At 37.6% G+C, this 20,621-nt stretch overlaps 1 protein-coding gene across 2 annotated transcripts in view; it reads left to right on the top strand.

Moving 5' to 3' along the window:
- The window catches only part of Smc2 (structural maintenance of chromosomes 2), a 52,621-nt gene extending 33,282 nt beyond the window's left edge, over positions 1 to 19,339 (top strand). For both annotated transcript variants that reach the window (XM_052716928.1, XM_052716927.1), the window contains exons 20-25: positions 3,444 to 3,638; positions 5,872 to 6,072; positions 7,554 to 7,670; positions 12,338 to 12,498; positions 15,071 to 15,218; positions 17,557 to 19,339. In XM_052716928.1, coding sequence (XP_052572888.1) covers positions 3,444 to 3,638; positions 5,872 to 6,072; positions 7,554 to 7,670; positions 12,338 to 12,498; positions 15,071 to 15,218; positions 17,557 to 17,715 — 981 coding nt within the window. In that variant the 3' untranslated portion in view covers positions 17,716 to 19,339. The remainder of the gene's footprint in view (positions 1 to 3,443; positions 3,639 to 5,871; positions 6,073 to 7,553; positions 7,671 to 12,337; positions 12,499 to 15,070; positions 15,219 to 17,556) is intronic.
- The last annotated feature ends 1,282 nt before the right edge of the window (positions 19,340 to 20,621 follow it).

The raw sequence follows: 20,621 nt of genomic DNA, 5'->3' as shown, positions 1-20,621 counted from the left end.
AAAGGTATCCTGACTGTTCAGAAAAGTCAGGGTATCCTGACTGAAAGTCGGGCTCTACCTGATGTGATGAGGGATGGTCTCCCTGCAGATGTAGCAATCTTGCTTCTCTCCTGGATAGCCACTTTAGCTGAGCTTTGCTCAGCCCCCCCTTAAGGAAGCTTCCTAGCAGAGCTCTGCTTCTCTGGCCTAAGAAATTGCAAAAATGTAGCAAATCTTCTCCATAACTCTGTCCACTGAGGGACATCTCAGCAAGGATCTTCTGTTCAGTTCCTCCTTGCTCTGTCTATTGAGGGATGTCTTCAGCAAGCTTCTTCTGCAGTAGTGAATGAAGGTCTTCACACGCAAAACTCTTTTGAGAAAGAGATTTATTTGGGAAGGAGGAGTCCAAGAAAGTAGCTGCCTCTACCAGGGTGGAGAGAACAGCTCACAACTGACCAGGCAGGGCGGTTTATATAGGATGTCCTGTTGGGGGGAGTCAATCTGTGATTGGTTAGGTTTTTTTTTTTTTTTTTTTTTTTTTTTTTTTTTTTTTTTTTTTTCTGCCCAGGGATTGGCTAGTTTTGTGGGCTAGAGACAGAGATGGCCCTGATTTCAGGGCCAAACTGTGTTTCTTTCACTGGCCTTTCTTGGCTTTTTGACACTACCTCTAAGGCCAGGGCACATTTCTTTCACTGACTCTGATTCTAGGGACCAAGAGTGTTATTTTGCCACTAGTTTCAGAGTCAGGGCATGTATCCTTGGTTCTGGGTTTGGGGATAAAGTGTTCATTTCTCTGGCTCAGGTCCCAAACCCAGGCTGTGTTTCTTTCCCTGGTCCTGGGCTCCAGGGCCAGGATTCTACTGTCCTGCTCTGTGATTGGTTCGTTTCACAAGTCAGTTGGCCAGGGGCATAGATGGCTCTGATTTGAGCCAAACTGTTTCTTTCACTGGCCTTATCTGAGCCATCTTTCCCTAGTTCTGGGCTCCAGGGTCAGGGTGGGTTTCTTTAACCAGCCCCTTTTCCCTACAAGACTGAATCTACTGAAACAAATCCATTCAGGAAAATGAACCGAGTTTAAAGAAAAAAAAAAAATAACTGTTTGCACGAAAGGGTTGATCACAGGGTTTGAGAGAAATCTAAGGCATAGAACAACAGAAAGAAATAGGTGTTACCCCCAGGACCGAGGTGATGGCCCTCAGAAATAGCAAATCTGCCTTGCAGCCCTGCTCCTCTCACAGGGCTGAACACCAGGTAGGTCTCACTGCAGAGGTGTGACTGACTTGGTAAAGATTTAAGTTATCCACAAAAAGATTACATATGTGTGGTGCCTGCTGGGAAATAAATGTCTATGAACACTGGTCATTGGATGGCATTCACCTGGAACTAAATAAAACCCTGTGCTCAGATGCCAAGTAGAGCCATGCATGGTACTGTCCCCTATACATAGTAAGTTCTACCTTTGAGACAAACACACCGGCCAACAACCACAGCCCCTTCTGCCTACACATATTTATAGTGATGCAGCATTGTAATGCAGCAGTATTGTTGCAACTGGCAAGGAAGACATGACCAGTTCTCAGAAGGACTGTGAAAGTTAAGATTCAGAGAGTCTTAAGACTATTCCCTACTCATACCTATTTTTAATTTATCCTAAATTCTCTTGTATTTTTACTCCTACTTCTGTAATGCAACCTTAATTTTTCAAGTATTTGAGTTTATCGCTGAGATGTATTCTTATTAGTGGCATGAGTTTCATGTTAATTACATACACATTTTATGAACACATTATTACATACTGCATTGGTGGCAGAATAACAATTTTTAACTACTCCTTTTCTGACTAAGAATGTATAATTTGTCTCAGCTTTACGGTTCGTGTTGATTGGATGTTTTACAGTTTCTGTTCAATTTTTCTTTCTAGCTTCCAAGGTAAATTTCACTTTTTGTTGTTCTGATATCCCTCATTTTGAACATGTATTTTTTTCATCTTAGTTCTTTCCTCTGTCTTCTATTATGCCCTATCATCATCATGTTTTCCTTTTAATAGGAAACTGTAAGATAGATGACTTGGTCTTTAAAGATTATTCAATCAGGCTTTACCTTAAAAATTGTTTCCTTTTGCTGATAGAGCAGATGTGCATGCTCCCTGGGAGCTAAGGAAAGAAATGAACTTCCTGTTGACTAATTGGCTTGAGACAAACAAGATTAAAACTCTATTCCTGCTCAATCTGAAGTGACAGAGCTCATGTGTGTTTTCTACCAGTGCAGAAAAGACTGACAGTCACACCTACCGTGCACTTATATGTTGGCATGAGAGTCTTCATAAGCATGCTCTGTCAGACATACCTAAGGCTAAGAAGACTATAGTATTTCCTTTTTAATGTATCAGAATTTTACTCACTTTCATTCTTTTCTTCTTCGAAGGGTTTTGAGATGTAAAATATCTTTAGATTTTATAATAAGTCTTGAATGTCGTTTCTCCTGCAGAGGACAGTTAGCAAACACAGCTAGGTACTGTAAGAAGATTAGGTCACTCTGAGCACAGTCTGACGTAGAACACTGGCTCAGAATTATGTTGTTTTCCTAATTCTCCCCCCGACCTTACCCCATCTAAATTGTCATTGGTTTGTGATTACTTAATGAGATCATTTCTTAGAGTCTGTCTTAGTTAGGGTTTCTATTGCTGTGAAGAGACACCATGACCGCAGCAATTCTTATAAGGGAAAAACATTTAATTGGGTGGCTTCCATTTTCAGAGGTTTAGTCCATTGTCATCATGGTGTGACAACGTGGTGTGCAGGCAGACATGGTGCTGGAGAAGACAATGTCCTACATTTTAGCAGACTAAAAACCATGCTGAAATTAGTACTTGGGAAGGTAGGTGGCTTCCACCCTAGAGAGCAGGTGGTAGTAAAACTCAGGGTAAGAAAATTTCTTTTCAACAAGTCTTTCAACAGAAGGGTTCTCTTCGTTTCTGATTTGACTGCTGTGTTAAAATCAAGAGCTGTGACATTCTGTTGTCACTGGTCATCTCCATCACCTTACATCTGCAGAAGGGGAAAGTCATAAATCAACCTCCCTTGTCTTGAGCCCTTATCTTTGTCCTTCCTAGATTTATGTTCTTCAGGGATCTGTAAGCTTGTCTTCTTGTTAGCTGCTCAGACTGCACTTTTTATACTAGAGACAACAGGTCAGCTTTAAGTAGTCCCTCCTCCCAGGCATTTCATTCCAGCTACACTACATACAGTAAAAGCCTGGTTTGTTTAGGTGTAAGCTGAGATTTACCTTGTGTTTGGATTCATGACTTATTCTACGTGGGTTTAAACTGTGAAGCTTTAGACAGCCATTTACCTGTAGTCACATTGACATGTTTTCTAGAAGTCTGTCAGACAGACTTGGAGCAAAGTTAAAATACTTACCTATTTACCTTACCTTGTGTTCTTTAATTTTTGTTGTTGTTTTAGGAATCAGTAAATAAAGCTCAAGAAGAGCTGACAAAGCAAAAAGAAATAATAACGGCCCAAGACAATATAATTAAAGAAAAATGTGCGGAAGTGGCAAAGCACAATTTGCAAAACAATGATTCTCAGCTTAAAATTAAGGAATTAGACCACAGCATCAGCAAACATAAGCGGGAAGCTGATGATGCTGCTGCTAAGGTATGGTTACATTGAGTTTTACAACGTGGATGAGGTTTTATTTCTGAGCTCTTAAAAAAATTCTAGTAACTGTTCAATAGGAAACTTGGTACAAATGGCAGAACCATAGCCTAAAGTCTATTTGAGTTTATTGCTGTGTTAACTGTTTCTCACTAAGAATCAAGTTTTCAGTAACCCAAATGATTTGGTTTTAAATTTAATTATAGACATTTATTCCTCATTATGAGATGTATTTCTGTAATATTGATATCCAATAGAATTGGTATTTTTATCCATACTCATTGATAGAACTTAGTAATGATAATATACATTCTTTATCTTATTACAAATTGAATTTGAAGAACTCACGAAAATATGTATATAGATCTCATTTTAAAAGGCATTGGTTTTCGGGTATCCTTATACATTGTCAATGCTATTTATACAACTTTTTTGAAAATATATTGTGCATTGCAGTTATTTTGAAGTTATTCCAGGTTTTAATTGCATTTGAAGTCTTCTTTTGCTATGTCGCAGTACCTTAAGTATTTTAAAGAGTATATGGTTGCTGTTGTAAAAATTCTTGTATCAGACACTATGCTGAAGATGCAGGGAAAAGTACCATGTCCACTCAGTGCCTTCAGGGATCTTACAGATCATCTCAGAAGCCAGACTGTAGCTGAGAGCTTACTTTGTGGTTTTAGAGGTACCACTGCAGTGGAAGTGGTGAGGGTAAATAGATTGGCAATATTACATTCTACTGATCAGAGTAAATCTCAACCAGGTATAGAGGACAGCCATTAAGGATTATAGTTTTAAGTTTGAATTGGTTGTATTATATGAAAAGGTTACATTTTACCTTGTCAGAAGGGGTGGAAGCAGGGATAGTCAACATTTGGGGCATTTTTTTTTTCTTAGATTATAATTCTGAGACAATTATTAGGTAGTCACAATTAGGCTTCTATGATTTCATCAAATATATGACTGTTCCTAAGGAAGTTTCCCTACATACAGATTACTTTTTGCCGTATTAGATTGGATTTAGTAAAATCTGAATGAGCCTCATCTGACTTACATTTTAATGGAGATGTTTTGAGTATACAAATGAAGCATCTTCAATCTGGAAATCCTAAGTGCTCCATAAATCAAAACATTTTGTGTGCCAACATGCCATAAGGAGAAAATGTAACACCTGGCCTCATGTACCAGGTCAGAATGAAAGTAAAGAAGCAGTAAAAATGTCAAGTAAAATTGTCTTCAGATTCTGTGTGAATTTTCTGTTTTGACTTAGATCCTATCTCCAAGATAGCTTACTCTATATGTGTAAATATTCCAAAATTGAAATAACAAAGCAAAACCCAAAGCATTTCTGGACCAAAGTGTTTTGGAACAAAGGACACTCAACTTTGTAAAACTTTCTCTTTCACTCATCGTTATTTATTAAGCTGCACTGTTTACCGTGCAAGAAAAGTCAGGAGGTACCACAAAACCCACTATAAGAGTTTATTAAGGGAAGGGAACAGAAGGGGTGTGCATAGGCCTATGAAGTGACCGTGCAGGAAGAGAGGGGAGGAATAGATGGAACCTGCTTTTATAGGTTCCCTCCTACACATGTGCATATGGGCTTATGTAGCTACGTGATTGCTACATATATAGATTGTGTGACCACACTGTGCGTAGATTGCATGATCACACGGTGCCCGGATTATGGGATTATGTAGAACATAAGGCCCTAGGATGACTAAGCATCTTACCTGGCTACTGGACAGTGCATGTACGGTCATGTAGCTGGTGGGGGTGGCTAGGAATTCTAACACTCATCCCTGCTCCTGCATGGTGGGAAGATCCTTCTCTATGAAGTCTGTGCTTGGGTCTGCGATCCCTGGCCAAGGATCCATCCTTATTGCTGTAAATGAGCTGCCCTAGCCTTTCTTTGTCTATGTCATTGTGATTTCTTTAATTCTTTTTTTTCCTCCCAAATATTTGATTTAAAAGTAGTAAGCGGCCGGGCGGTGGTGGCGCACGCCTTTAATCCCAGCACTCGGGAGGCAGAGGCAGGCGGATCTCTGTGAGTTCGAGGCCAGCCTGGTCTCCAAAGCGAGTTCCAGGAAAGGCACAAAGCTACACAGAGAAACCCTGTCTCAAAAAACCAAAAAAAAAAAAAAAAAACCAAAAAAAAAAAAAAAAAGTAGTAAGCATTTCGGAAACATTTTTGAATATGATTTTAGTTCTTTCCTTTTTCATTTGTGACCAGGTATCCAAAATGTTGAATGATTATGACTGGATTAATGCTGAGAAACACCTCTTTGGCCAACCTAATAGTGCCTATGATTTCAAAACAAACAACCCAAAAGAAGCTGGACAGAGACTTCAGAAGTTACAAGAAGTAAAAGAGAAACTAGGAAGAAGCGTCAATATGAGAGCTATGAATGTACTGACAGAAGCTGAAGAGCGGGTGGGTCTGCTTCCTATCACTGCTCAGCCATAATAGAACAGCGTAGCCATCTGTGATGATCTATGACCTCTAAGCTGTTATTAGATTCAACCCTTTGTCTCACTTAGTAGGTTCTTATATTTAAGCTGCATAGCATGGTAGGACTTGTTTATTTTTATTAGATCATGATAACTGAGCTCTAATACCATTTTCTAAAACGAATGTTGAAAGAGGAATAGTGAAGGAATTAGAAGGTTGTCCTGGTTAGGGTTGCTCTTGCTGTGATCAACTCCACCCTAGAAAGCAACTCAGGGAGGACAGGGCTCATGTGCCTTCCGGTCATGGTTGCAGTCCGTCATTGAGGGAAGCCAGTGCAGCGACTCAGTCAGGGCAGGAACCTCGAGGCCGGCGGGAGCTGAAGCAGAGGCCACCAAGGAATGCTGTTTACTGGCTTGCTCAGCCTGCTTTCTTAGAGAACCCAGGACAATGTGCCCAAAAGTGCACTGCTCACAATGGGGTGAGCTCTCTTGCCTTAATCATTAATCAGGAAATTGCTCCACAGACTTCCCTTTAGGCCTGTGTGATAGACATTTTCTAATTGAAGTTCCCTCTTCCCAGATGACTCTAGCTTAGGCAAGCTGACACAAATCAAAAACCCTAAGAGGCACTAAGGTTCTCTATTGATGAAGAGCTGACCCCTTCCCCTCATGTTTTGTGTCTGTTTATCTAAGAACTGAACTTACGGAATTAATAAGATAGAAATGTGGAGGTCACAGGACTGGCTCAAGTTAATATGGGAGGTATGAAGACTCCTTGAGCTGTAGAACTGTAAGGAGGAATGGGTTAGGAAGGGTAGTAGAAAGTTCTGTACTGTCAGTCATGCATGCAGCTTTCCCACTGCAGCCCTCTCAGCAGAAAGCTAGTGTGAAGCAGTAGATGAGAGCTGAAACTGAGGGACTACTTACTCAGATACGGAGAGTGCTTTCCAGGAAGACAGAGCAGTGCAGGGAACATAGACCACGAATGGGTTTATTATGTCCAAGGGACTGAATGAAACCCAAATTACAGAATCCAAGGAAGACCCAGATTCTTTAGTCAGAAAGATAAAGGCCAATTACTGTATTACACAGGACATACACAGCACAGTGAAGAATTAAAAGCTTATTCATGGTACTACTGAAACTGACCCACTTGTACTATAGTTTTCATGTAACATTTTCCAGTTTGCCTCGGTTACTAGAAGAAAAGGGCTATTAGTATAGTCTAAATACTTTTAGGACTTCTAAATTTTTGGTTCTGGTAGTTGAATTTTTCTATATATTGGTAATATATTTATTTTTCTCATAATTTGGTTTTTATTATAGTTCTGGTACATTGTATCTTTCTAGTAAATAGGATTGTGTTATGTTTAAAAACAATGAAGCTCCTTTTTGGCTGACTAAATGCCAGAATGTGGAAGACATTTTGTGTTTTACAAATAAAGTATCCCATTTTCCTTACAGTATAATGATTTGATGAAGAAGAAAAGAATTGTAGAAAATGACAAATCCAAAATCCTTGCAACTATAGAAGATCTTGATCAGAAGAAAAACCAAGCCCTAAATATTGCTTGGCAAAAGGTACTTTAATCTCAAAATGTAACCCCAAATCAAGGATGAAGGATCACATCAGTAGGTTTACACAGTAAGAGCAGTTCACACCTGAGCCTAGACTTTTTAAATGTGTTTTTGTCGTGACTTTACTACAAGACTTAGAGAAGCAAGTTGATGTCACATCATCATTTATCATGACTGTTACTTTTAAAAGAAACACTGTATATTCTCCTTCCTCATCTATATTCTTCCTCCAGTGTCTGCTACACCCTGCACAACTGCTTAACCCTGAAAGCAGCACATCTCACTTAGACAGCTAGCTAGAAATAAGGACCTTCCAAGGACTCAGTTTCACCATCGTTTATTTCTCTTGCTATTTCCAAAACATTTCTATACCCCAAATCTATATAGCTCAATAAACTCCTGTGCCAAAATACAGATTTAGGGTATGGTTAGTTGCTATAATAATAACAATGACTTGCAAGTTCTGTAAATTGAAGTTTAAAAAAATAAACAACCGGGTGGTGGTGGCGCACGCTTTTAATCCAAGCACTTGGGAGGCAGAGCCAGGCGGATCTCTGTGAGTTCAAGGCCAGCCTGGTTTACAGAGCGAGATCCAGGACAGGCTCCAAAACTACACAGAGAAATCCAGTCTTGAAAAATTAAAAAAAAAAAAAAAACAGTAGAAAGACTTTAAGAAATACTTTTTAATTGCCATGTAGTAACTACATGTTTAAAGGGTATGCTGTGACATTTCAGTATATGCGATTTGTAATAATGAGGCATAGGCACTCAACATGCTCACTTCAAACATTTAATACTTCCTTGTACTAAGATAATCCAAATCCGGTTTTTGTTTGTGTTTTTTAGCTAGTTTGAATTTTCCATTAATTGCAGTTAACAGTAGTTATCATCCTGTGATATAAAACAGGGGAATTGATTCCTCTTATCCAAAGGCATACCTACACCTGTTAACAACTATCTTCTCTTCATTCTCCTTACCCAGGGGTACCCTTCCTGGGCTCATAATGCCTCTTTCCTTCTAATGCTTTACCTTTCATATAGGTGTTAACTTTTCTCGTGCTGTGACAAAGAAAGGGGTATTTTGGCTCACATTTTGGGAATATACTTCATCACAGCAGGAACATCCTGAGGCAGGAGTAGCAGGCCACTGATCACATTGTACCCACAGTCTGCTCACTCTTTAACTCAGTCTGGCACTCTACCCCCTGAGATGGTGAACACCCACATTTAGGATAGGCCTTCTTGTTTCAGTTAAACCTCTTTGAAACACTCTTACAGATAGAACCAGGGAATTGTCTCCAGGGTGATTGTAAATCTTGTCAGGTGTCAGTCAAGATTAAGTGTTCCGTATACTTATCAGCTATATCCCATTTCATTGTGTACTTCTTTATCAGTAGACTCTGAGTTGGTTTCATCTGTGACTCCCTGCATCTTTGCTGGCAGAAACTTGTCTTTTTCACATTGATCATTTTAACTTGAGTGAGATGGTAGGTCACTGTGGTTTTGATTTGCATTAGTGATGTTGAACATTTTTCCTTTCCTTGTTGGTCTTTTGTATAGCTGTTTTGAAGAAATTTCTATTCAAGTCATTTACCCATTTTTAAATCATGTTTTGTTCTTAAGTTTGTTACATGTATATTCAGCATAGTACTGCTTTGTTAAGTTTACAGTTGTTTCTCTCCATTCTTCAGATTCTTTCTTAACTCATCATTCTTAAGTTTTAGTTTTTAAGATTATTTTCCAAATATCTGTCTCTTTAGTTTTCTATTTAAAGTCTATTATATCTGATTTAAGTATGGCTGTTGCTGCTCACTTTGGATTTCTGCTTGCATGTCATATCTTTTCATTTCAATCTTCATATATATATATTTTACAGGTAAACTGAGTTTCCTCTAGGCATTAGATCATTGTATCTAGCTTTTGTCTTTACCCATCAGCCAGTCTGTATCTTAAAGAAATTTAACCCCTTTGCCTTCAGAGATATTAATAGTAAAGATGTACTGCTTCATTCCATTGTTTCATATCTTCTTCATTTCTTTATTCTTCTCTGTTCATCTTTGTTGTTTGGTGATTTTCTGTGTTAGTAGAATTTTATTATTATTTGTATTTGTTGTGTTGTGTTGTAAACTTTCCTGTTTGTTTTGTCTGATTATATTCAGCATCCCTTTACTTACAGTGTAGAACTCTAAAGCAGGACCAGTTGGGTGGTAATAAATTCCCTTAGTTCATTTTACCTCAGAAAGTCTTTTTTTTTTTTCCTGATGGGAGCTTTTCAGTCTAGCTTTGTCTTGATTGACAGTTTTCATGAGTTTGAATACCACTCTGTATTTAGCAAAATTGAAATAATTTCTTGTATTTTATCTGAATATACAATAAAATAAAAGTATTGAAGTAGCCAGAGAAACTACAGAACATACAAAAATTTGTAGACTAAGGACCCAGCTACTGAATCATGAATGGGTCATTGGAAAACTTAAACTTTTTTTTCTTTTTGGTTTTTCAAGTCAGGGTTTCTTTGTGTAGTCCTGGCTGTCCTGGAACTTTCTCTGTAGACTAGGCTGGCCTTGAACTAGGAGAGATCTGCCTGCCTCTGCCTACCTAGTGCTAGGATTAAAAGCATGTGCCACCACTGTCCAACTAAAGAATCTTTAAACTTAGGATTAAATGAGATACAATATACAAAAATATAAGGGGCATAATAAAAAACAGTGCTGTGATGGAAATTTTGACCTAAAAAAAACCCCTACATTTGAAAAAGTCAGAGAGATACAATGTAAATAATATATATTACTGATGCCACTTGGTTTTTTAGAAAAACAAGAGAAAGTCAAAAGGCCAAATCAGTAGATACAATATCAATGTTCAGGTACAAATTAATGAATTAGAAATGAAAAAGAAAATATAACAATCAAGGAAGAACAGAGTCATTACAACAGCTACCAGTGTAACTCTGAAAGTCACTGGGGTCTATTTTAATAAAATATATTCTACTAAATTAGAAAATGTAAAAGAAATGAACTTCTAGACTCATGGCCTGCTGTCTTAGTTACTATTCTATTATTGTGAAGAAACATCATGACCAAAGCAATTTATAAAAGGAAGTATTTAATTGGGGGCTCACAGTTTCAGAGGGTCCATGATCATCATGATAGGAAGCATAGTAGCACATAGGCAGGCTTGGCAGTGGAGAAGTAGCTGAAAGTTTATATCCTGATCTGCAGGCAGGAGGCAGAGACCCTCTGCCTGGTACAGGCTTTTGAAACCTCAAAGCCCACCCCCAGTGACATACCTCCTCTAACAAGACCACACTTCGTAATTCCTCCCAAATAGTTACAACTGGGGACCAATGTATGAGCCTGTGGGAGCTGTTCTCATTCAAACCACCACACCTACCAAAATTAAACCAACGTGAGATAAACAACCAGACATACAACAAGCAATAGAATCGAAGAAGTAATGATCATTTTGCTCTTTCCTAATTCCCAAGGTTCACCAGTGCAACTTGAGTATTCAGCATCCAAGCCATCATTCTTCTTTTTCCCAGTATTCAATGATAACCTACTTGGTAGAATCTATTAATATGGCATATATAGCTTTTTGCCTGAGATAATGTAATGTAAGTTCCTTAGTTCATATTCAAGAATACTTCTGTTCTTAAGCTGCATCTTTAAGGTACTTATATAATATCTAAACAATTATATAATTTGTAGAACAGTTCCATGCCTGGAGGGAATCACTGCTGAATCCCACCAAACCTTTAAAGAACTGATCCCAGTGCTTCAGAAATGATTCTGTAAAATCAAATGGATGGAGTGCTGCCAACCTGTCTTTATCAAGTCACTATTGGTCATATCAAATCCTGTGAAACACACACACACACACACACACTAAGAAAACAAAAAGAAAATTATAGGTCAATCTCCTTGTGTGCAGAAACTTGATTCAAATATTCTTATAATACATATAGAGTTAATAATGGGTCCTAGAAGACGCCCCCAATAGTTCCCAAATTTAGTACAAATGAGAATATTTTGTAAATTGGTTTTTCTCTTTCCTAATTCCCAAGGTTCTTGCAATGCAACTGATGTTTATTGATTATTCAGTATGGGAGTCATCTTTCCTCATTTTCTCAATTTTCAACAGTAGCCTAATGTAGTAGAAGCTATTAATATTGGCATATATATTTCTTTTGGCTGAGGTAGCATGTTACCTAGTTATGTCCATATCCAGGAATACTGCTTGCCTCTAAGAGATTTCCTAATTATATTTACTTGTTTATTTTGGGTGCCTACTACTGAATCTGAAGATTTCCTTAGAGACCATGACTATCAAATCCTAGAGGACATGGATTTGACAAGGAGCAATGCTGGTTTCTCTATGGTATACTCACATTTATCTTCTGAATGCTGAAGTTATTTGTCATATTTATAAGACAGATGGCTAAATGCTGATCAGGTGTACATGTATATGCACTGAACCATTCTGTATGCCATGAATTTGGGCCTAATCTCTGTGTAATCACCTGCTGTGGCAATTCAGACAGGCCAAACAGTTTCCCGAGACCCTTTCTTTCTGACAGTGGACATACTGAGTTGCATGTATGGATATTAATAATTGGAAAGCATTCTGATGATTTAATGTGATTTTTTTTTTAATCTTATTTGATCTAGGTAAACAAAGACTTTGGCTCTATTTTTTCTACCCTTTTGCCTGGTGCCAATGCTATGCTTGCACCACCAGAAGGGCAGACAGTTTTAGATGGTCTGGAGTTCAAGGTTGCCTTAGGAAATACATGGAAAGAAAATCTAACTGAGCTTAGTGGTGGTCAGAGGTAAGTAATCTCTTTGCAATTTATAATTTCTTATAGCTATTTAGTATAATTCATCATTTCATTACTCTGTAATTCTCTTTCAATTTTGATTTGTTTGGCTGCCTTTGTAGAATTTGAGAAGCCTAATATATAGAACAATTTGTTTGAAATATTTGTTTAAATTAGTAGACAATAACAACTAGAGCTAGGGATATAGCTCCATGTTGGGTATAACTCAGTGTTGGTGTGCCTGCCTAGCATATACAGGGCCCTGAGTTTGATTCCCTAATACTGTAAAAAAAGAATAAACAACCAGATAACTAAACAAAATATAGGAGAAACAACTCATTAAACATTTAAAAATGAGCAAGTCATGTAGGACTCTGAATACCCAGAAGGAAAAATGGAAATGTTAATCCTGTGTTTACCCAGCATACTCCTTAGTGACAATTACTGGTCATCAAAAGCAGGGAGGGAAGCCGACTAGAGTTTATTTAATAGTCTCAATACATTTAGGACAATTGGACTTTTGTTCGAGGAAGCCACAGAGAACTAAGTGTTAGGTCTGCATGTTCCTGAAGTGAACACTGCTTTAGACAAACCCTAGAAAACTGAACAGTGGACCCTGACCTCAATTTTATCACACACATACACACACAATAGTGCTCTTTTAAAGAAGGTAGCAAAGCATACACTAAACATGGTGTCCAACCTTTAATAAGAATTCCAAGACACCAGTGTGATGCCTCACTCCTGTAATCCCAAAACGCCAAAAGCAAAGGAAAAAGACTACATAATTTTATTTTATTTTATTATTATTATTAGTAGTAGTAGTAGTGTTTTGATTTTTTTCAAGACAGAGTTTCTCTGTAGCTTTGGAGCCTGTCTTTGCTCTGTAGACCAGGCTAGCCTCATAGAGATTCTCCTGTCTCTGCCTCCCAAGTGCTGGGATTAAAGGCGTGCACCACCACCGCCTGGCTCAGATTACACAAATTTGAGACCATCTTGATATACAACAGTGAGCTAGCTCAACCTAGGCTACACAGCAAAGTCCTCTATTTGAAATAATAATAATATCAGTAAATTTGCAAGAGAAAATTCAATTTGCTGAACTAGAGAAGAATAATTCTTTAAAAGAAACAGTCCTAGAAATGGTGAGATTAATAGATATGAAATTTAAGTAACTGTTTTCAAGAATTACACAGGAAAAAATACTAACAAATAATTAGATAAAACCTGTTTTTAAAAAATCAAGTGAAACTGTAGAGATAAAATATAACTGAAATGTAAAGTTCACAAGATTAGTGAATTAGACACCATAAAATGAAGAAGAGTTAACTTGATGTAGCAGTCAAATCTACTGAACCTAAACTGAGGAGGAAAAAAAAACAACTCAAAATCAGTTTGGTGTCCTGTGGAAGCTGCTTGATACACATGACATTAGTGTTTGAAAATTAGAGGAAAACAAGAAACAGAAATACTTAAAAAAATAATGACAACAGATCTTCCAGATATGATGAATTCTGGGAAGACCACCATTTGAGCTAGTAAGATAAGCACATAGACATACTGATACAGCAAGGCATATACAAAATTATTGGAAACGTATATAGTTATAGTTTTATAACTTTGAAAGCCAGCAAAAAACACATAGCATAGATGTAAGGATGATTTGAGACTTTAGACTTCTCATCCTAAACTTCCAGCTGGAAGTATTAGAGCATTTAGAAGTGCCAAAAGAAAATGAGTCAACCTAGAATTATGTATCTAAGAGAAGCATTCATATTGAAGCCAATAAACTTTTTCAGACAAAAGCCAAAAGACTTTGATAATTCAGAAAATTATAAAAAAAAATTGAGACCTGTTGTTTTTTTTTAATGAAGCCCTTTGTCATTTTTGAATAGAGATATAATCTGTCCATACAGTATGCGTGTGTGTGTATATATATATATATGTATATATGTATGTGTATATAGTGAGTATAGTATGTATGTATTTGTGTGGGTACGTGTATAATAAAAATTTTAAAGGAGTAACCAAGTTGTTATTGCTTCCTTAATAAATATATAGCCACTCTCTTACCTGTTGTCTAGGCTTTAAATAAGCAGTTGAGATAAGGATAAATGTCACTTGATAAAAAGGTACAAGATCTAGGGCTGGAAAGATATCTCATAGGTAAGAGCACTGGCTGCTCTTATAGAGAACCTGGGTTTAATTGCCAGCACCCTTGTGGCAACTCATAACCATTTGTGACTCCAGTCGCAGCGGTTATGATACCCTCTTCTGGCCTGTGAAGGCAGTAGGCATGCATGTGGTACACAAACATTCATGCAGACAAAACACCAATACATGTAACAAAATTATTTTCAAAAAGTAACATGTTCTTCAGTGTAAATGCCAAATGTAATGAGAGTATTAAAATTGTCTCATGGAAATTGTATGCTTGTAAAGAGAGCTTTGGAACCCAGATTCCTTATGACTTTCAGATGAGTCTACACTATGTATCATCTTAAGGACATTGCAGATTTGCTTTAGTGTTTTGGTAGAATGTCTGTAAATGTCTATGACTTTACTTTCCCCCAACTGTTCCCAGGTCTCTAGTGGCTCTGTCACTAATATTGTCCATGCTCCTCTTCAAACCTGCTCCAATTTATATCTTGGATGAGGTGGATGCAGCCTTGGATCTTTCTCATACCCAGAATATTGGACAGATGCTGCGCACTCACTTCACACATTCTCAGGTAAGGACCACTCCAAAAAATGTCTCAGTAGAAGTGAAATGGTCTTTGTGTTTATTTTATGAAACCAAGTCTTTTTATTAGTAATCGTTGTTAAGTTAGATATTTGGGATTGGATTGGACTGTAGCTCAATGCTGGAGTCCTTGCCAATTATGCAAATTGTCAAAAAGAAGTCAGTCTCCCTTGAAGGAAAGAACCAGACATTAACACTGTTGATTTAAGCATGATGAAGAACACAACTTAGAGTTGATTTAGTGATGATATAACTGTTTTCTCTAGCTGTTTGCCACAAGGATGCCAATCAGCTAAAGCTGCTTCAAGAATATACTTAAGGTATCGGAAACATGTGGCACATAATGGGGGACTGTGGTTTCTCTCGGCTAAAACAGAAAACCCTTCAAGCTGAAAAGACCTTAAAAAAAATTATTTGTTGCTGTAGAGCTGTAGCTGCCATATACGATTGAATAAAACTACATGTTGTACAGTTCTGGAGTTTCTACTCATTCTACTCATTCTAGAATACGTATTTATTATGGCAGATTTTGGGTACCTGCAGTGAAGTGGTGCCTTTTCCTAAGTATATGAAGGTGGCGTTTGGACTCAGGTAGAACTGTAAGAATTTATAATCTTCTTTGGTATTATTAAATTCATCACATAGAAAATTATTTCACTAAATGATTAGAGCTAATAATAAAATAGGGAATGCTAGCCACTAGATTCAGCTACTGGGAAATGAAACACTGAAGGTAAAGTGAAGAAATGTCTAAGATGAAAGAACATTACTATCTATTTGGGTGCATAGGACCATAACTGTTTTCAGTTAGTATTTGAGGTTGTGCATTTTCTTGGTGGTATGTGTTTAAGGAAAGAACAGAATGACCTCCAGATAATTCTCTTTTTAAATTCAAATATAATTACATCATTTCTCCCTTCCTTTTACTCCCTTCTCCCTTACCATGTAACCCCCCACCTTGCTCTCTCAAATTGATGGCCTCTTTTTTAATTGTTACACACCACAAACTTATATTCCTAAGTATATAAATGTAGCCTGCTTAGTCCATATAATGTTACTTGTATGTATGAGAAGGCTTACTACTTGGTATTGAACAGACAATTATTGCAGAGGCTCTTTTTTAGTTACCTGTAGTTCTTTGTCTGCTGTGGAGCCCCATGATGTTTCCCTCTTCTGTATAAGCACATCTGTTGGTGTTGTCCTTATTTAGATCTTGTTTAGGCAGCCATGTTACTGAGACTTTATGGGTGTAGCTTCTTGGACATTTCTAGGGGACACTCTCATAGCAGCCTTTCTGTTCTTTTGGCTCTAACAGTCTCCCCTCCCCTTCCTCAGTATTGCCTGACCTTAGATGCAGGACTTGTGTTACAGATGCATCACAACTATGCACCATAAGTCACTTGTTCTCTGCATTGTGATCAGTTGTGGTTTTCTAAGAGAAATTTTGTTGATGAGGGCTGAGAGGTACACTTATCTGTGAATCTAAGGATAAACATTCAGAATCAGGAATTGTGCTAGTTTAGTAAATGGCAGTTGTAGGTTCTCTTGAGATCCATGACCTCATTAGCCCTGTTTAGTTGGCCAGGTTTCCACTGCCATACATGATTTCCCTCTTGTTGTGGGCCTTAAGTATAAATAGCGAGTTGTTGATTACTGCCAAGATATGCATGCAACTATTGTATCCTTAGGGTTATCATTGCCATGCTGGATAGGACTGTTGGTTGCTTCTCTTCCTTGGAAACTTGGATGGCACCTTCTGACACCATGAAAGCTAAACCTCAAGGAACAGGCTTTCAGGTCAAAACCATCAAGTATCCTTCAGCTCCTGTGTCCAAAGTGCATGGTGTCCTTAGCGGTAGGGTGCCTTCCACCAGGGGCAACAACAATAGCCTATGTAATGTTTTAGGAGTTTCTTAGACAATCCTGACCAACAACTAAAAATATTAGTTTATTGGACATTATCTCTAAGGAGAGGAGCGCATTGTCAGCCCAGATGGGATAATTTCATTTAATGTGTGTATTTATGTCTGTGTATAGATTTGTATATGTGTGTGTGTGTGTGTGTGTGTGTGTGTGTGTGTGTGTGTGTGTGTATACAATATTGAGCTTGTATTGAACTTCCTTCCTAATTAAAGCCTACCACCACCCACAGTTTACCATTTATCCTGCTGTTCTATCCCCCTACTACTGCACCCCATCCTGTCCCCCATGTTGTTTTGACATTTTGGTTTCTATGCTCCATTCAATTTTTAAATTCTCTTTAAGAGAGTAAACTTCTTTAAGAATATTCTCTTTAATGTTTTTTGCTTTCTTTCTGTTCCCTTAAGTTCATTGTGGTGTCCCTCAAAGAAGGTATGTTCAACAACGCAAACGTTCTCTTCAAAACTAAGTTCGTGGATGGTGTTTCTACAGTAGCTAGATTTACTCAGAGTCAAAATGGGAGGATTCCAAAGGAAGCAAAGTCCAAGGGAAAAGGACCCAAATGAGCACGTGTTGGAAGTTCAGAGTACAGACTGCTCCCATTGACCTGTTTTTTACACATGATCAAGAATTTGAAGTCTAAGTTGTTTATATGGTAATATTATCATTATTTTCTTACTTAATTCTTTTTATCACTTGTAAAAGAAGAATCCTCTTTTCTTACCTAGTGTGATTGTGGTCCAATTATTGTAGCTGTGATTACATGAATATCATTAATTTTTTTTCTTACAAAAATCTTTTACGTATTAAGGAACCTGAGATCTGCCTAGTTGGTAAATTCTGTATGCAGAAGCCAAAATACAAAGAAACAGATGAAGTTATAGGAAAAATATGGCTGATGTCAGCTTTTAACTAGTTTAATTTCTAAGGACAGTATTCATGAATTTTCTTTTGCTTATAAAATCATTTGAGTATGGATATTTATAAAGCATGTCCTTGGACTAACAAAGGGAACACAGCAATTATGCATGCACTGAGCTGTTTGAGGCCAGTCCTGGTCCAGTCCTGTAGGAATACCATGCCAAATTCTCAGATGGGAAATGGAGCTTGAGAAAAATTTTCACTTTAATGATGTTGGACTATCATGTTTATGTGTGTGCAATAATTGGTCTTTGAGTATTTTAATAGAAGCTCGGGAAGAAATGTGTTGCACCATATTACACTTGTATTGTTCTATCTAAAGTCCTCTAATATTTTTTAAGGTTTTTATCAGACTTCTCATAATCTAATCATTAACCTTTTGGTGATTATAGGACCTAGCAGATTAAGTGAAAAGTATATTTTCTAAGAATCTGATAAACCTAAACATATCTGCCTTTTCTACCAAAATAGCTCAAAGGCTTGATGATTGATATAATTCTTAGTGCCTTCTGCTTGTCCAGGTCAAAGGGTGACACTCCCTTAGAAAGCAGGAGGCAGAGCTAATACTCACCCTGAGATCCTCATCTGCAGTTCTTAGTCTCTCTAGATAACATTTCCACATCAGCACCTCCACACTTGGAATCCTCAGAGCTCTGATGTGATCTAATATGATTTTACAGGTTTGGGCCCATATTTCTTCCTGATACTTAAGCATTTGTTCCTTGGTGTTCTACTTTTTCTGATACCTTATCCAGGCCCTGAGTTGGATATTTCTCAAACTTATTTGCCATACATATCTGTGATGTCCTTAAGTAATTTTTACCCTGTGATATATTGGAAATGATTTCATCTGGAGTGGTTCTGTCTACTGTGGGAGGGAAGAGACACTAAACTGTAAATACTGACCTACAGACAGTGTGGAGCACAGATAATGGACCTACACAGTGTTTTGTTTCCCACGGTGTTATAAACTATTGGTCAAGACAGTTGTGTCTATTCACACTGTCACTGATACAGTATTCTACTTTGGTCACAATCTAATCAATGCCAGCTGTTAATATTTTGGATTAGGCAGTTATAAAATAGCATTGAATTGCTATTTTAGCCAGCATTTTTAAAATGACTTATAAGGTTGACCATTTTGTGTGATTTCCTTTCTTTGGCTATAAATTATTTCCTTGTATGCTTTTCTGTTTTTTGTATTATGTATAATTTTGCTCTTTGAAAATTCTTGTGCATATATTAAATTTCTGTGAGGCATATATTAAATTTTTGTAGTAGTGTTTTTTCAATATAAGAAAGTTGCGGCATTTCATATATTCATAAGACATAGAGTTAACAATAACTTAAGCCAGACGCTTTTCATTTGTATGTTTTTTTTCTTACTTAGTCCTTATGTAACTCAGTGAGGTAATCTTTATCACTGAGGAAACTGAAGAGAGGTTAAGTAACTTGCACACAGTAAGTAATAACACTTAGTGGATGGCTAACTCTAGAAGCACTGGATACTTAGAATGACCATGCCTCATCCAAAAATGCTTGGGGCCAGAAGTATATCAGATTTGGGAGATGCCTTATTTAATTTTCTAATACTGTGATAGAACTCCATGACCAAGGCAACTAATACATGAAAGTATTTAATTTGGAGCTCGTAGTTCAAGAGAGTTAGAGTTCATGACTGTCATGGCAGGGAGCATGGCTGTCAGTGGGCAGGCATGACATAGGAGAAGAAGCTGTGAGCTCACATTTTGATCCAGAGTAACTGCCAGTTTTTGAAAAAACTGTAGTGACAAACTTTATATTGATGAATGTTATAAGGTTACATTTTATACTTTCTATTGCCAAGGAGGAAACAGTACCTTCTCTGCCTGATCTGATTCTGAAGGCAGCAAATTGAACAACTGGGAATACTATTTGACCTATGTACCATGTAACAGGGTAGCTTCAAGAAGGACACAACAAGAAAAGGCTTGGTAAAAAGGTAAAACATCTTTATCCCTTAAGAACATTTGACAAGGCAGAGACTCCATGGTGTAAGTACCATTGTAAAGGGCACTGTGTAGAATTTACAGTAAACTCCAGTGGGATATTCAAAACACAGATCCATCCCTAAGGCAAGACCATGCCATCTACAGTAGCAACTTCACTATCTTCTGAAGCACACTGATGTGTTACCAGACCCTTGAGGAGGAGCACCTAACCATGGGGTAGAAAATGATCATATAGCCCCAAAGCCCATTTTTAGCTCTCTTTCGCCAGATTTGCCAACTCATAATAGTCAGCAACAATAGATTTGAGGATGAAGTGGTGCATTAAGAATAAATCCCCTCAGTGGGCCTAATATTCCCAGGTAATCCACCATTGCCTATCATACTCAGGACTTGAGGGGAATCCCATCCTGCTGGTTGACAAGAGGAGAAAGCATGAGCTCCAGTCACAGATGAAAACACTGCTTATGGATGAAATTTATAGTAAATGCTTGAGATATGAATGTGTTGAAAGATGTTGGCAAGTGGAAGTCCAATGGGGAGATTTAAATACTGCACCTAGT

The sequence above is a fragment of the Peromyscus californicus genome, unplaced genomic scaffold (assembly GCF_007827085.1).
Source record: "Peromyscus californicus insignis strain IS unplaced genomic scaffold, ASM782708v3 Scaffold_5__1_contigs__length_169319896, whole genome shotgun sequence".
In the NCBI taxonomy this organism is placed as follows: domain Eukaryota; kingdom Metazoa; phylum Chordata; class Mammalia; order Rodentia; family Cricetidae; genus Peromyscus; species Peromyscus californicus.
This window is presented reverse-complemented; position numbering and strand designations above follow the sequence as displayed.